The sequence below is a fragment of the Cucurbitaria berberidis genome, assembly GCF_010015615.1.
Source record: "Cucurbitaria berberidis CBS 394.84 unplaced genomic scaffold K460scaffold_3, whole genome shotgun sequence".
NCBI lineage: Eukaryota > Fungi > Ascomycota > Dothideomycetes > Pleosporales > Cucurbitariaceae > Cucurbitaria > Cucurbitaria berberidis.
Genome location: NW_024468937.1, coordinates 5633182 through 5647577, shown reverse-complemented (window position 1 = coordinate 5647577; position 14396 = coordinate 5633182). Strand labels below are relative to the sequence as shown.

The 14396-nt window shown below is 52.3% G+C and overlaps 5 protein-coding genes across 5 annotated transcripts; 3 read left to right on the top strand and 2 right to left on the bottom strand.

The window, feature by feature from the left end:
• Positions 1-394: 394 nt before the first annotated feature.
• Positions 395-1531, top strand: K460DRAFT_286764 (uncharacterized protein; the record flags this gene model as incomplete). Its single annotated transcript, XM_040928924.1, has 2 exons — positions 395-1392; positions 1444-1531. 2 exons carry the CDS (start codon positions 395-397, stop codon positions 1529-1531), a joined length of 1086 nt encoding a protein of 361 aa, XP_040789177.1.
• Positions 1532-2464: 933 nt separating this feature from the next.
• Positions 2465-3382, top strand: K460DRAFT_356266 (uncharacterized protein; the record flags this gene model as incomplete). The annotated part of the gene is made up of 3 exons (XM_040931949.1): positions 2465-2650; positions 2938-2964; positions 2996-3382. 3 exons carry the CDS (start codon positions 2465-2467, stop codon positions 3380-3382), a joined length of 600 nt encoding a protein of 199 aa, XP_040789176.1.
• Positions 3383-7311: 3929 nt separating this feature from the next.
• K460DRAFT_356265 (uncharacterized protein) lies at positions 7312-8520 on the bottom strand (the record flags this gene model as incomplete). The annotated part of the gene is made up of 2 exons (XM_040931948.1): positions 7312-8255; positions 8337-8520. 2 exons carry the CDS (start codon positions 8518-8520, stop codon positions 7312-7314), a joined length of 1128 nt encoding a protein of 375 aa, XP_040789175.1.
• A 325-nt stretch (positions 8521-8845) lies between these two features.
• K460DRAFT_367356 (WD repeat domain phosphoinositide-interacting protein 2) lies at positions 8846-10731 on the bottom strand. The gene is made up of 5 exons (XM_040933564.1): positions 10493-10731; positions 10284-10438; positions 10073-10232; positions 9150-10023; positions 8846-9100 (listed from the first exon to the last, which is right to left on the bottom strand). Exons 1-5 carry the CDS (start codon positions 10536-10538, stop codon positions 9046-9048), a joined length of 1290 nt encoding a protein of 429 aa, XP_040789174.1. The 5' UTR covers positions 10539-10731; the 3' UTR covers positions 8846-9045.
• Positions 10732-10905: 174 nt separating this feature from the next.
• On the top strand, positions 10906-14211 carry K460DRAFT_284212 (LCM-domain-containing protein; the record flags this gene model as incomplete). The annotated part of the gene is made up of 4 exons (XM_040928720.1): positions 10906-10986; positions 11057-11277; positions 11337-11701; positions 11753-14211. 4 exons carry the CDS (start codon positions 10906-10908, stop codon positions 14209-14211), a joined length of 3126 nt encoding a protein of 1041 aa, XP_040789173.1.
• Between the last annotated feature and the right edge of the window lie 185 nt (positions 14212-14396).

The window sequence follows — 14396 nt, the reverse complement described above, 5'->3', positions numbered from 1 at the left end:
CCCCCTCCTCTTTCATCCCTCCGTGACACACGGCCCCAGCCCCATACCCCATGCAGCTAACAGGCGCCTGCCGCCTACGCGGCTCGAGCCCACCATGTTATGCTCTCCCTGTCTAGCACAATTTCGGAGTCTGCCTCACGCTCAAAAGCTCACTGTTCCAACGTACGCTTCGAGAAGGCACTGCCGCAGCACTGCTAATCGAAATCTGATCGTGCATCTTGTGAGGCTGCTCACGCACTGCATTGTCCAGATATATTTCCGTCTCGAACGCCCTGCAGCTTCACTCGTTATTCATCGTCATCTCTTTCTCCCTGCCTACTTCGCTAACATAGTCGTCACCTGCGAGTCTTTGTGCTTCGTTTCCAGATACCCCTTCAAACTTGCTTCTTTCATCATGTTGTTGTATGCGGACCAGCCAACGCCTCCTTTCAACTCACCCTACCAACAACACGCAACGAGAACATCATCGCTGCTCGAGTCACCTTACCCTTCGCCAGTTCGACACGAATCTCGACCCAAATATCCACACGGTCTTGGGCTTTACGAATACCAGCAACCTTTGCCTACTGGTCTACCTCCGTCTCCCCAGCCATCCGAAGCCTGGGGTGGTCAATTCTCTGCTGGCGCCTCTCCTCTTATGCCCGAAGCCATTGCAGACCCCTGGACTTCAGGAGCATTCGATCATCCGGTGTCGCGGTCGCCGCTGCCCTGGAATTCTGCTCAGACATCTCCGCGCTCTTCGCTATCATCCTACACCCGCGAAATGTCCGTCTTTTCGCACGAAGACTCAGAGCAGGCGTTCCCTGGAGTAAAGCTTGAAGGCTCAGCATGGGGCTCAGAAGTACAGTTTAGTGCAGACGCATCAACAGCAGAGATGAACGGCATCTCAAACTCAAGAGCGACTCCGCTCACTGTCGCTCCTGAGCGGCTCAAAGCTGGTCTCTACCCCTATGAGACTGCCTATCCTCCTTCACCAATGCCCAGATACGTATCCACGGCCCTATATGACTATGGAGGCCCGAAATTCGAACGGGCACCGTCAGAAGAGAGTCTCGGCAGCATCCGCTCTAGGGACAATTCCAGCTATACCGCTGGAGGCGTAGCCCGAGAGCGAACGCGGAATCGACGACACACGAATCCTGCCCATGCCGCATATCGCTGCCAACTTTGCCCTGATAAAGGTTTTGCGCGGAGATACAACTACAATCAACACATGTTGACACACGATACCTATCGCAAGAAGGATAACATATGCAATTATCCCGGCTGCGGCAAGGAATTCGTCCGCAAAACCGATTTGGCGCGTCACGATCAGAGCGTACACCAAAGGGCGAAACCCTTCAAGTGCGCAAAGTGTCCTTCTGCGTTTTCACGCAAAGATACGCTGCGCCGGTAAGCACCCGTCCATCCATCTCCCGTCCGCTCATACTAATTTCCACCCAGACATGAGGAAGATGGCTGTCCTCGTCGTAATCAAGTACCGGTCACTGGCCCTCACATGCTTCAACAGTTGCGAAACGACGGATATTAAGCCAACCAGAGCAACACTTTCATCACTTTTAGGCTCGTACGATTAAGCACTGCGGTTTTAACATTGATTTCAAGGGGCTGGATTTTTGTTTATGTGGGCGGATGTCTGCATACTTTGGCGTTTTGGGGCGCCCAAGGGCAACTGGGTGCGATAGATGGGGTCTGTGGCGTCATAGAAAGGCTGCCTGGCTTCGTTGCGAATAGGCTCCCTCAATCTCTTCACCAATACAACTACGTTGATTCCTTCTACTGTCTGATACTATCAACCGTGTGACGCATTAGCATCCGGGGTGGCTTGCAAGGTGCAACCTAGATTGGCACCCTGTCTTGCGTTCACCGGCACTGCCAACAACGTCTTCTGTACAGCCGCGCCTCACACGGGGATCACCCGGAGATCTTTACCGTTTACCACAAATCGCAACCCGTGCCAGACAGTCTAAGAAACGACCAGGGTGGCACTGCGCGAATTTGCCCAACGCTGGCGCTTAACCATGCACGATGCTTGCCCCTTCACATACGGGCCGCATCTGAGTGGCCAACGACACGCTGGGGCTGCGGCACAGGGGTCCACCTTTCGAACGGGCCACTCTACAGTAATTAGACGCAGGATGCTCTTTTGCTGGTTATATTAACTGCCTTTTTTTGCGCCAGGGTCAGTCCTGCAGCTGCCTTCACGGAGGGACGGACGGCGGTTGTTGCAAATTTAACCTGGGGCATCTGGCCATGTCATGCATCGCCGCAGGCCCACCCCTCAAGCATGTCGACGCCAACTAGGTTCTTTCTGCAACTTACCCGTCCCGCATGCTACCAACACATAGCGTCCTGGCCGGCGCTTAATGCTTGGACATGTGCGCTCCTCTTATCTTGCTCCAGCCCATGTTCGGCTCGTTTGCGGCAGCGATCAGGTGTACTAGTCCTACCACGTCACGGCACCATGGCCTCATCCCCCTCCCCCCTCCCAGTAGCCTCCCGCTGCTGTCTCCATCATCTCGACGCGTCTCTTCGTCTAGCGGGGCTCAGTCCAGCACGAGCCACGGCAATAACGGCCATTTGCTGCCTAACCCGGGATTTTGGACCAAATCACATTTCCCACCTCATGCCATTTCAGCCCCCCAGCCCAGTACGCTGCCCACTCCTTCCGCGGCGTGTAGCCGACTCAATCAGTGCCCTTGCGATGGACCGTTCCTTGATTGATAATCCAAGTCCTTCTGCCGCCACTCAGGTGACATCAATCAGATGCGAGTGCCAGCCCTCGCATCAACGGGAGGATACCATCACTCCGCTCGGGCGTATTGCTAGCCCCTCGGCGTTATAGGTCACTGCTCCTCCCGCGGCATCAAATAACGAGTCTATCGCGCGGCCCGAATATCATCATCAGCCAAGATGGCTAACTGAGACAGTCTGCAGTCAATAGTAGTGCTATGGCTAGGACTGGTGAGTACCTCCGCTGCTGCATCTGTTGTAGGACAGCGGTATTTCAATGGCAATCACGGCCTCGCTCTACGAATGCCATTCCGGTCCATCATTGGACCGTAGTTTGGGCCAGCCCCTGCAATACGATGAGCGAGTTCGAACCTGTCGCCGTGCAGTGCCTGCAGCGGGTCGTTCCTACCGCTGTCGACGGCTTGCCGCGAAATGGCTCCGGGCTCCCTGCTCACCCTTATGCAGTTCTGATTCGCGTGTAGCCCCAAACTCAACAATCTACAACTGCATCTACCATGACTCTACTATGTGGTCAACTCACCGGAAAGTCGACATGCAATCTACGCAGTCAGCAATCTACCTGACGATCAACAACCCCGGAGGGAAACGTGCAGCAGTTGGAACTTTGTATGCGATTAAGCGAAGTTGACTAGCTGCATTCGCTCTCCAACTGGGCATGCATTGAACAATATACTTTTATCCATTTTCGTCCGGCGCAGCTGAGTTTGAGAACGATCAGTTTTGAGGAATCTGGACCATCTACTGTAACGTGTGAAATCTCTAGTTGATGCTCATTCTCGGTTAGCTGATGTAGACAAACAATCACTGTCAAGCAAAATTCTCGGAAGAATTCCCGGCACCAAATTATGTTCATGTAACGTCTGACATTTGTGTTACCGTACCTTCAAACGTGTAGCTTTTCAAGTAGCACATCAAAAGGACCTCGTCCGCCAAAGGCACATACACCTATGTTGCAGCCCTGTTTCAACAACGCTTTTGCACCTCTTCATCTGCTAGTTACGAAGATAATCCTAATGATGGCTCCGTGCACTTTGTTGGTGGCAGGCGGATGCGACAACTTCGTTGTACTTCTTGGCCGATACACATACCGACTTTGGTCAGCAACTTACCCTGTGAACCAGCTTTTACAATGGCTCTGTCGAAATCGGACTCGACTACTGGACGATACACTGCACTTCCATCTCTCCATGTCAAGTTTCCTGGAAAAACACGTGCATAGCCCCAGACCTCGCGTTCCAGCAAACACCACGCGAAAGCCATGTAGGTTTTGTCGAAAATGGTCCGACGAGCAAATCGCAAAAGGCGCCAAAGCGCGTCTGTAGATCTCGAGGCGATCGGGAATGTCGCCAACGCGCCTTGCGCATCCGCAGTGCATCCACCACGAAGCGATAGCCGCCGATTCCCTGCAAGCGAGCTGCATTGACGCGCTCACATAAACTCGATAAGCGCAATCTACGCCGGTCGCTTACCCCGTGTGTGACGCAGCTAAAAGCAACGTCACGTCTTGGCAACCCTGCAGGCGCTCACCCACCCGATTCTGGCTCGTTGTCCCTTGTTCAGCATCACGGTATCCGAGAAAACTTCGTTTCCCTATTCACGAGCGGTTACAAATTATAGGAGTGTATGGCAGCGTGCGTTGTTGCATAGATCGCGTTTATTAATGTGGCCTCTAGCCTTAACTGGTCGGCGATTTTGGCACCCCTACTCCAACCGCATGAGGCTGAAGACGGTAGTCAGCTATGGACATCAGACGCGTCGAATGTAGAAATGCGGGGCGTCGCATCCTAATAGCTAGGGTGCCTGTCATGGAGATGGAGCGAATTCGTATAGGATGATTCGACACGCCCCACGCAATATTCAGAGCAACTCTTCTAAATTTCTTCGATCGGCAGTGATAATTGGGCCGAATCGCGCGGACGGCTCTTCACCATTGTCCGAATTCGTCACTTCTCCAGCTAGCCATACGACCGGTACCTTGAACACCAGGTTGCGTGTGTTGGTCTTCACCCGGACTTAAGTCACCTTTTCGTTCTAGCATTACGAGGAGACGAACAACAAAGGCCCGAAGGCTACTCGGAAGCTAAGCATCTTCCCCGACCAATCGTTCAGACGTCGCACGGATGAATATCCGAATGAAGACGAACGCCGACGGTTTACGGCATCACGAACGTGCCGAGATCAAGAAACTCGCTTACCCGGGACTTGGGTGTGCTTTTACCATGGTTGTTCAGCTAGTCCTTCTTCGTTTGTGCTGGTGTAGCGACGCTACAGCTATTCTAGGACAGAATAGGAAGGCGCCGGCCGGGTTTCATATCGCTTCGAACTAGTTCGTGTCCCATTACCAGCTCTACGGGTGGGGATTCCAAACGATGGCGGTGACCACCCGTAAGCGCGGCTGAACAATGCTCGTAGTTCAGGCGTGCTGGCGTCACTTATGATCACTTGGGAGAGGAAGGACATCAGTGCAGATTGCATGATGCCCCGCTAGCGTAACTTAGTGATGAGTGGCATGTTTAGAGATGCTCGGGCTTTTCCCATCTCGTCCAAGAAAGATGCCATCAGCATGATAAGATCTAGCGCGACATTCGAGAAGCAGCGGGCGCTTTTTTTCGTGGCCCCCGTAGTTCTCTTGGTTGTTCGTGAGGCTCGATGGCTGACAGCTGGGTACTGTAACCATCGCGTAGCTACAGGTGGTGGCTGACAGCTTGAGAAAGCCGCCTTCGGCAGTCAGCTTTTAGCGACTGCGCAAGTTTCGCGGTTAACCCTCACCTTGTAAGACTGATGTTTTCTACCTGTCTCCCCCGGCCCTCGATATCAGCGCTGCACGTTGCGGCACGGCCAGATCGCATCGGTACCTGCACTGATCCCCAGCCTTGACGGAGTTTTCCCAAGAGTACTGACTCAGTACAAGTGATTGCGCCTCTTGTGAGAAGTCATGACGTTGAATAGTCTTTCCCATCACATACAGGTCTGAAGCATATCGAGAAATTTGTCACAACAACGCAATTACAAACTAGGTTTTATGCGGACTTGCATGCGGGCATATGCAATTTGCTGCAATATTCCGCAGGCCAATTTGGGCTAACCAACATGCGAGTTCGAGCACAGGACACAGGATTAAACGAGTGCCGCGAGCTTCTCGCGTATAGCCAACTTTCGCGACGTCGATCTTACCTTTCTAGTGCCCAATTTCAATAACGTTTGTTCAACATCATGCGATCATGCAAGACCTTGACGCCCAAAGTCTGCAGTTAATGGAAAGCATAGCATAGACACGACCGATCGAAGCATGAAAACTTGCGCGAAAGATCAGAGTGGTAGGACAAGTCTCAAGCAAACCTCACCACTGACGTAAAAGGTAGGGGTCGAACGGTAGGATTCAGCACCAAGGACACATACCCAGCAGAGGCGCCGCTACCCTACAAGTGTCTTTGCCAACCCTGGCTTGCAACCAGCATAAATTTGCCTGCATCTCACTGCATCAGGCAATAATAAACAATAAATCTCACATGCACAATCATCACTACGTGCATCTGATCCGCATAAATTCCGTCCCCTCGTGGGTTTAGATTAAGCGCCGGGCGCACGAAGATCCCACCGATCAGCAACACGCCCTGCATTCGGCCCCAAAATCACAGAAAACGGTCAAGAGTTTTTCAGCTAACTGCGGGGGTTTGAAACAAAAATGCCCAGCAGAGGAGACCAAAAGGGGTGTGAGATGGTTCCATACGCCTACGTGTCGTGGTGTTAATGGCTGCAAATTAGTCCTCATTCTCGCGTCCTGCGACGATCTCAGTGAGCTGACATGGAGTAATGCGACTCGCCCCGGCTTTCAAGGCTTCCGAACCGTCATAACTTTATACTACACAAGACTTGGTCTGTCTGTACGCGGTAAGGTGGCTTGGAGGGGGGTAAGAGATTGCCCCAGTCAAGGGTGGACGAGTTTGGAAGGTTAAGACCTTCTTCACCTAGGGCATGGAGGAATGCCGGGGCCTATTCCTTCAGCAGTCCGCAGAATCAGCTCAGAACACTCTGTTGCCCAGGACGTCGACCAAAATCTCCTAGCATTTCTTATTATGTTCCTTCGCGGAAGCGCGCTTAAGCCCAGTTTATAAGCGCGCTTTCAGCCCCCACGCCCTCGCACTGACACGCAACCCAACTAGGGTATTTCCAGTCGACAACATTTTTGAATGACTAGACGATTCTTTTTTGCTTGAGAGTATTGTAAATTGGTAAATGCAAAGCTCTGAAGGCCAAATTGAGAACTAGTCATGTCCAAAACTGTGAAACCAAAATTAGTACATCAGATACATTGACAAATGATTTGAGTATCGTAATCCAATGATTACATTAATTGGCTATTCTACAATGATACCAAACCTTACCCTTGGACACTGCCCTCCCATAGACTTTTGACACCTTTTTAGTGTGAATCTTATGTTCGTACCTAGCACACCATGCCAAGTATGCTGTTCGTGATGTCGTTCAAGTCATGTCCGTTTTCGTTAGATCGTTAGATCTGTAGCATCCTTACCTGCTGAGGGGCTTCTGAGTTGACTAGATAAAGTCCCCATCTCCGAAGCCACCAAAGGGATTCGGTGGCCGTCCACCGAGACCGCCGAAGCCTCCTCCACCAGGAAACCTTGGACCTCCTCCGCGGTTGTCCCTCAGTGGATCACCAGGTCCTACAGGGTCGTATCGTGCACCTGGGGGCGCCGCAGGATCATAGCCGCCCTGACCACCTGGACCGCGGAATAGTGGATCGTCGAAGGTAGGGTGCATGCCGCCGCCGAAACCCCCACCTGGCCGCGGCAGCCCTCCTCCAAGATGCGGCCGAAGTGGATCGTTGGGCCCAAGGCCTTGCGGGTACAGGTCATCATGTCCTATGCCGACAGGATACCGGTCATCTCGAAGACCGCCACGTGCCGGTCGGTTGACTTCATATTCGTCTTCAAAACCGGGTATGGGCTCAGGCAGGGGTCGGCCTGGTTGTGGTCGCGCAACTAGGGGGTCGTTGAAGGGATAGGGACGTGCAGGCTCTGGCTCATTCGGTGGTTGCCGTGGGTTGGGAGGCTCGCCTCTTTGTGGGCCTGGCTGGTTTGCTGCAGGTGTGCGCTCACGTTCTGTGTTGCTCTGTTCGTAGCCTTGCTTGTGTAGTCCTGGCGCCAGCTTCTGGATGATGGATATGTTGAGTAGTGCACCGAGATCGTTCAGTCGCCCTGCCGAGATGAAGAGGTCTTGTAGCTTCTTTGCCGCGTCTTCGGTCGATGTGTCTTCGGAGATTGTGAGAGGGAGGGTCGACTCGGAGAGGTAATCTTTCGTTGTGACGTCGAAGTGTGTGGTTTTGTCGTCACCGATGGCGAGAGCGTACACGACTGCTTTGCCTCCAAGCCTGTTTATTTTGACAAGGTATTCCATGGCCGACTGCGCGTGCGCATAGCGAAAGGCATAGGATGAGGACGCGTTCCAGGCCGGCGGTAGTGACGCAGTGTCCTCAGCATCTGCATGGGCGTTTGTAAGCATCCGAGTACCTACAGTATGATGGAAAGGCATGGAATGGAAGCCCGTGGGGATCATCATACCTATCCGCTCGTCCTCTCCAAGTCCAATGAGTCTGAAGCCAACAGCACGCATGCCAGCGTGAACAGCAAGAGCTATAGCCTCCGTCGGGTTCTTAAGCTGTGCGGCCTTCGGCAGAGACTTGGCCATTGACAGCGAGAGCGAACCCGCGCTGAGCGCATTGCCACCCGAGTTCTCCTGTGACATTGTTTTCAATCGTACATGTGCCGACCTGTGAAAGCTGTGTCGTTTCGGTGCGTGAAGGCGTGCGTACAAGTATCGTGAGTGTTGAGGGAGACAGAGAGACAGAGAAGAACGAAAGTTTTAAGCTCGTAGAGGTAGGCGGTGTTGTAATTCTGAATCGCGAATTACTCTACAAAGAGATGTTTCAGGCATCCACGGTGACGAACGGTGGTGCTACACCAATGAGGTCAGACCTCCGCAGGCGGGGGAGCTCTAGCGCAGGGCAGGGATGAGTGCGGGACCATCCTTCTTTGCTTCAAGCCTCAACGATGGTCACCATTATTAGCCCTAAAAGTATAGTTTCTGAATTATCTATAAAGGCATGGATGAAGCCTCCACCGTTCAAAAATAGCATACGACTAAAATACTATGCTCCGACCTGGGGGAATAACATGACTAGGTTCAACGCCAGTGCAATGCAAAACAATCACAATAATTCATAAGGCTGGAGCGCACACCGACAACCCCCGTAGATCTGCTGGAAGATTGCTACTCGGGCAAATCCTGTGAGGTACTCGATGTGAGCTCATTCGGTTCAAGAAGCCTGCGGAAGTCAGTGAGTGCGCTAGAGTGAGCAAGACAGGGGAGCTTACGAGTATTGCTTGTACAGTGTCCCCTCGCCTCCCTTCTCGAGGTCGACATTGAAGATGTAGTAGTTTCCCTCACTCGTAACCACCATGATTTGAGGACCGTTATTATTAAGCGCCACCACACTTCTCATGGGGCCTGAAGAGGCGCTGTTGGGTGATTTGGGTATCTTGATCCAAGCAAAGTCTCTCGCAGGTTCCCAAATCTCTGCTACTGCGCTTGGCAAATAACCGCCAACAGTTGCCGCAAACGATTTTCCAACGGTCTGTGATGTCCGCCGTATCATACTCGCCAAGGTTGGGTTCAGCGGTTTGCGCTCGGAAGACGCAATGTCTGCTGAGCTGGCGCCAAACTCGTCAAAGTTTTCCTCGCTGGCCCGGCTACTGCTACGTTCACGAGACGCAGAAAGCGGCCTATTGGGCCCCGAGGATACGCTATTACTCCGACTTGTGTTGGGTGCGCCTAACCGGAAGATGTGCACAGTCTCGGTTGCCGATGACACGCTCAGCAGTGTCGATGTCGAGTTGAAAGACATGCTATATATCTTGGCCGGTATTGAGCCTCTCCGGAACTGATACAGCTTCTGTGCATCTGGTATCGAGAAGACTCGGATGATTGTGCCCTTCTCAGACGCCGTAGCCAACAGGGTACCATCGTTGTTCAGCGCAATGCAAGATAGAGGAGAGTTGTGTGCCTCGATTACATTCACCGCCTCCATCTTTGTAGCATCGTATATAAGAACCTCGCCGCTTGTCGGAGCGATATGGTCGGACTTGGGCGGCGCATGCGATGGTGGTTGGAAGGTAGCGGGTGCAGCTTTCGTGGGTAGCGGGTAGACGAGGTAGTTGTTCTCAGAGGATGCTGATAGAGCGCATATAGCTGTGATACGTCAGTGAATGCAAGCAAACTAAAGCTTTTGGCCTACTACCATTAGGATTTGGCGACGTCTTCTCGGTCTTGAGCATCTGCATGTTGCTGATATCATATATGTAAAGCTCCGATTCGAGAACCACAACTAGCCGTTTCCTGTTTAATCGCATCGCGAGTATTGCTGTGCGAAAGGTCATCTCGCAAATAGTCGAGTGCCTCTTTACACTATTAGTACCAACCAGAGCAGACATTTGTACTCTGGGACTGACCTTGGTGTTCTGTATCCGAAGCACCCGGGGGGATAGGGTGAGTGCGACTAGAGACGTCGAGAACAGCATCTCGAGGCTGGAGACATCTCCTTCGCGCGACTCGGACTGCTTGTTGAATGGGTCGGTGGTGTATATGCGGTAGCCATTCGTGGTACCTATGCATGAACTCAGGGTTTGTTGATTGGCTTCATGCTAAGGAGCTTACGTACCGACGCCTAGATGGCTGTGATCCTGGTTGAAAGTGACAAAGTTCATGGCTGTTCTGTTCGTCTGTTGTGATGTGCCCGTCGAGAGAGTCGCGAGCTATCCGCGATGGATAGCTAGTTAGAGCTTGGGCCACTGATTACCGGTTCTCGCGACGACGTGTGAAGGTGGTACCGGACAGAGATGGTGGATTCGATGAGGACGACATGTGTATGCATGGAGAATACAACGTCGTGGAGGTGTTTGACGCGTGATGCAGCCCTCAAGGTTGCCGCATCCGCTTCCGCCTGATGGTCCAATGTATGCAGGGATTAGCTTAGCCCCGCTTGTGGCTGGTGCTCCAAAATTCCATCGCCCTTCTGGGTTGACTGTGCCATCTAGCATCGATACCTCAATAATGTCGACAATGACGACGAAAATGAGGCCCAAGAAGGGCGGCGGCAAGCGTAAAGTGGCCCTCAAAACCACCCAAGAGAAGAGAGATGTCGACATTATGAATGTGAGAATTCCCGTGCTCTCACAACGACACATGACCTCGAGCATGATCACTGAACTAAACCAAACTTTAGACCAACGACAGCAGCATCGTATCGAAAAGGAGCGTCTCAAAGTTGTACCTCAAAGATGAGCCAGACTTCTACGAGCCATTTGTACCAAAGTTCGTTCGACGCAATCCTCTCATCAACCGCGGCTACTGGCTTCGAATGCACGCAATCGAGCAAGTAGTTCGGCAATTCCTTGAAGAGAAGAACGGCAGATCAAAGGTTATTGTAAATCTAGGATGTGGATAGTGAGTAAGACATCTGTTCTCAAGCTGCCCAACCAAGAGGAACACTAAACCTCGAGAAGCGACCCCTTGCCCTTCCAGTTCTGGCATAGATATGCCCCTCTTACACAACAGGCTACCTTCGTGGACGTCGACTACCCGCAGTTGATGGAGAAGAAACGAGATCGTATGCTCAGCAATAGCCTGCTTCGAAATGCACTGCTCAAAACGAAGCTGCGCTCATCCGAAGCGCCTGTCTACCTTCGCAGTGACCAGTATATGGCTATAGGTTGCGACCTTAGGGAGCTTGACACGCTTGAGAGAATATTACGTGCAGAATTTGATGTGCCAGCGACTTCCATTTTGTTTGTTGCCGAAGTTTCGGTAACGTACATGCCAGTGAGAGACGCGGATGCACTCATTCGGTGGGCAAGCACGTTAGACGACGGTATGTCGGCTCGATATCATTCAGTCGTTGAAGCCCCCTAATCGTTAGCAGCTCGCTTCTGCATGCTAGAACAATACCTTCCACAGGGTCAAGAGCATCCCTTTGCCCAGACCATGCTTCGGCACTTCGACAAGCTCCAAACTTCGATTCAGGCGGTCAAGCAGTACTCATCACTAGCCCGACAATCTTCCCGGTTCCTCGATTCAGGCTGGTCAAAGCTACTGATTGCTCGCAACTTGTGGGACCTATGGTCGGATGATGCATTTACCCCTCCCGCTGTTAGACGGAGCCTGGATGCCGTCGAGCCGTTCGATGAATGGGAGGAATTTGCTCTGTTCGGTGGCCACTACTTCTTACTGGTTGCTTCTAATGCGGAGCTAAGGAAGTCAACTGAGACATCCAATGTGTCCACTGCAGATAGTTGCATGAAGCCTAGCGATGCGGCGATTATCAGTCTACAGTCTTGGACGCAATCAACGACTGCTGCCTTGACGCCACGACGTTTCACTGCCGCTTTTGCCTCCGAAAAGGACACCGTTGTTTTGTTTGGAGGGCAGGGAACCCAGGCCCGTCTCTCAAGCGTAGATGTCCTAGCACGGGAGAATTCGCAACTTGCCGTTCAGCCCTGTACCACGCCGCCACCTCCTGCACGAGTATGCCATACCATCACACCTATGAGCAATGATGAGTCGCTGTTGGTCGGTGGGCGTGGGTCACCAACACAGGCTCTTACCGATTGCTGGTTAATTAAGAGTGGAACTTGGTCGAGTGTACCTGGCTTACCGAAAGCTAGATACAGGCATTGTGCTGTAGCACTTGCATTAGAGTTCGAAGGGTCACAGGCCAACAGTGTCTTAGTCTTCGGCGGCAAAGCAAGCGATGGCACAGCACTCGACGACTGCAATTTATGGACCAACAACGGCTGGCACAGCTTATCCGTCGACGGTCCGCGCCCGCCAGCACGATTTGGTGCCGCAATGTCTACGATGAGTTCAGCCCAAAATTGGGGGTTGCTCGCGGGTGGCGTTGGTGCAGACGGCACAGTTCTGGAGGACATATGGGAGTGGACCGTCTCCGCCACACCAACATTATGCATGACATTCAAAGATCGCACCAATAATGTCCACGGCAGTGCACCAAGCTCTGCATACGCACGAGTAGGGGCGAGTTTGGTCCCATGGGGAGAATCTCTTCTTCTGATTGGGGGTGTTTCGAAGAAAGAGATGCATAGTCAATCCGAAGACTTCTTGCTACTAACGCAAAAGAATGAGGAGATTTTGGCCGAGTATCCTGTCATGCAGCTGCCAGCAACATGGCCTCTTCTGGTCGGCATGGGCGTAGCTGCAGTATCTCGAAACGAGGTTGTGATTGCAGGAGGTGGCGCCGTATGCTTTTCTATGGGAAGCTTTTGGAACGAAGGCTATTTCACTATCACACCTGCCGATACGCAAGGGCCGAAGTCGTGGCGTGTGGCGCCGCACCAGACCAACGGCACGGCACATTCGGAATCGAAATCGAAATTACTTGAGTTACCGCGCCAAAGTCAACGAGGCAAGTCGAAACAGCCCAAGGCTCCGCGTACTACCAAGATCTCTCGGTTGCAGCTGCGTTCGGCAGAGGACTTCTCTCAAATAGTCGCCCTCTCCAAGCCAGTCATTATTGAAGGCCTTGATCTCGGCCCTTGCGTTGACTTATGGACGCTTGATTACCTGAAAGAGAAACTTGGCCCAGAGCGGGAACTCATTATACACAAGTGCTCGTCCGACCGCATGACTTTCAAAGACAAAAACTTTCAATACGCCAAGGAATCAGTCGCAGACTTCTTGGACGGCATTGCTCAAGGCTCGCAAGCCTATCTCCGCGCCGTATCGTCTAGTCAAGCCAACAAATTGCCCACCAAACTCGAGGACGACTTTCCCACCATCGCGGCTGACTTTCGCATTCCAGATGTGTTTGATATAGTCAAGTCTAGGTATCACAGCTCACCTCTCCGTATTTCAGGCCCTGTTTCCTTGTGGCTACACTATGATGTCCTCGCCAATATCCTCTGCCAGATTCGGGGCACAAAGACGCTATACCTCTACCCGCCGTCGGATGTCAAGTACCTCGACTTCCCGGCCGGAGGTTCGTCCTCGAATATCGACGTCTTGACCGCAAAAGACCCTATCCTCCGACGAACCCATCCCCACGTCGCTCTCCTCAAGCCCGGCGACGTCCTCTTCATTCCACCGATGTGGAGTCACACAGCGACCCCAGAAGAAGGTGTCAGTGTTGCAGTTAATGTTTTCTGGAGAGATCTCGAGAAGGGGTATGCGGCAGGAAAGGATGTATACGGCAATAGAGATCTGCAGGCTTACGAGAATGGGAGGAGAGATGTCGAGAAGATACTCAAGGCTTTTAAGGATGTCCCGTCGGATATTGCGGGGTTTTATCTCGAGAGACTTGCGGGGGAGATTCAGGAGAAAGCTGAGAAACTGGAGGTGAAGAAAGAACGGCCAGAAGAGAAGTAAGACGAGTAATGATTAATATCGGTAATAGAAAATGGTCTAGTTCGTGCGATCGTTTTCAGGAATTAGTTTCCATCTTGCCCAACGCCCACAACCTGTTCCTCTTTCTCCTCCCTTTCCCTTCTCCAAGTCTAATCGGCCCAGAAAACCTAACCTATTCTGCCAGTCATATTCTTTATTTCAGTCTT

Bases quoted from the DNA above. Each gene is read 5' to 3' on its own strand.
- K460DRAFT_367356 (XM_040933564.1), bottom strand. From the start codon at position 10,538: ATGAACTTTGTCACTTTCAACCAGGATCACAGCCATCTAGGCGTCG. The intron at 10,439-10,492 runs GTACGTAAGCTC...GTTCATGCATAG, and splicing joins TCACAGCCATCTAGGCGTCG to GTACCACGAATGGCTACCGC. The intron at 10,024-10,072 runs GTAGTAGGCCAA...GACGTATCACAG, and splicing joins GACGTCGCCAAATCCTAATG to CTATATGCGCTCTATCAGCA.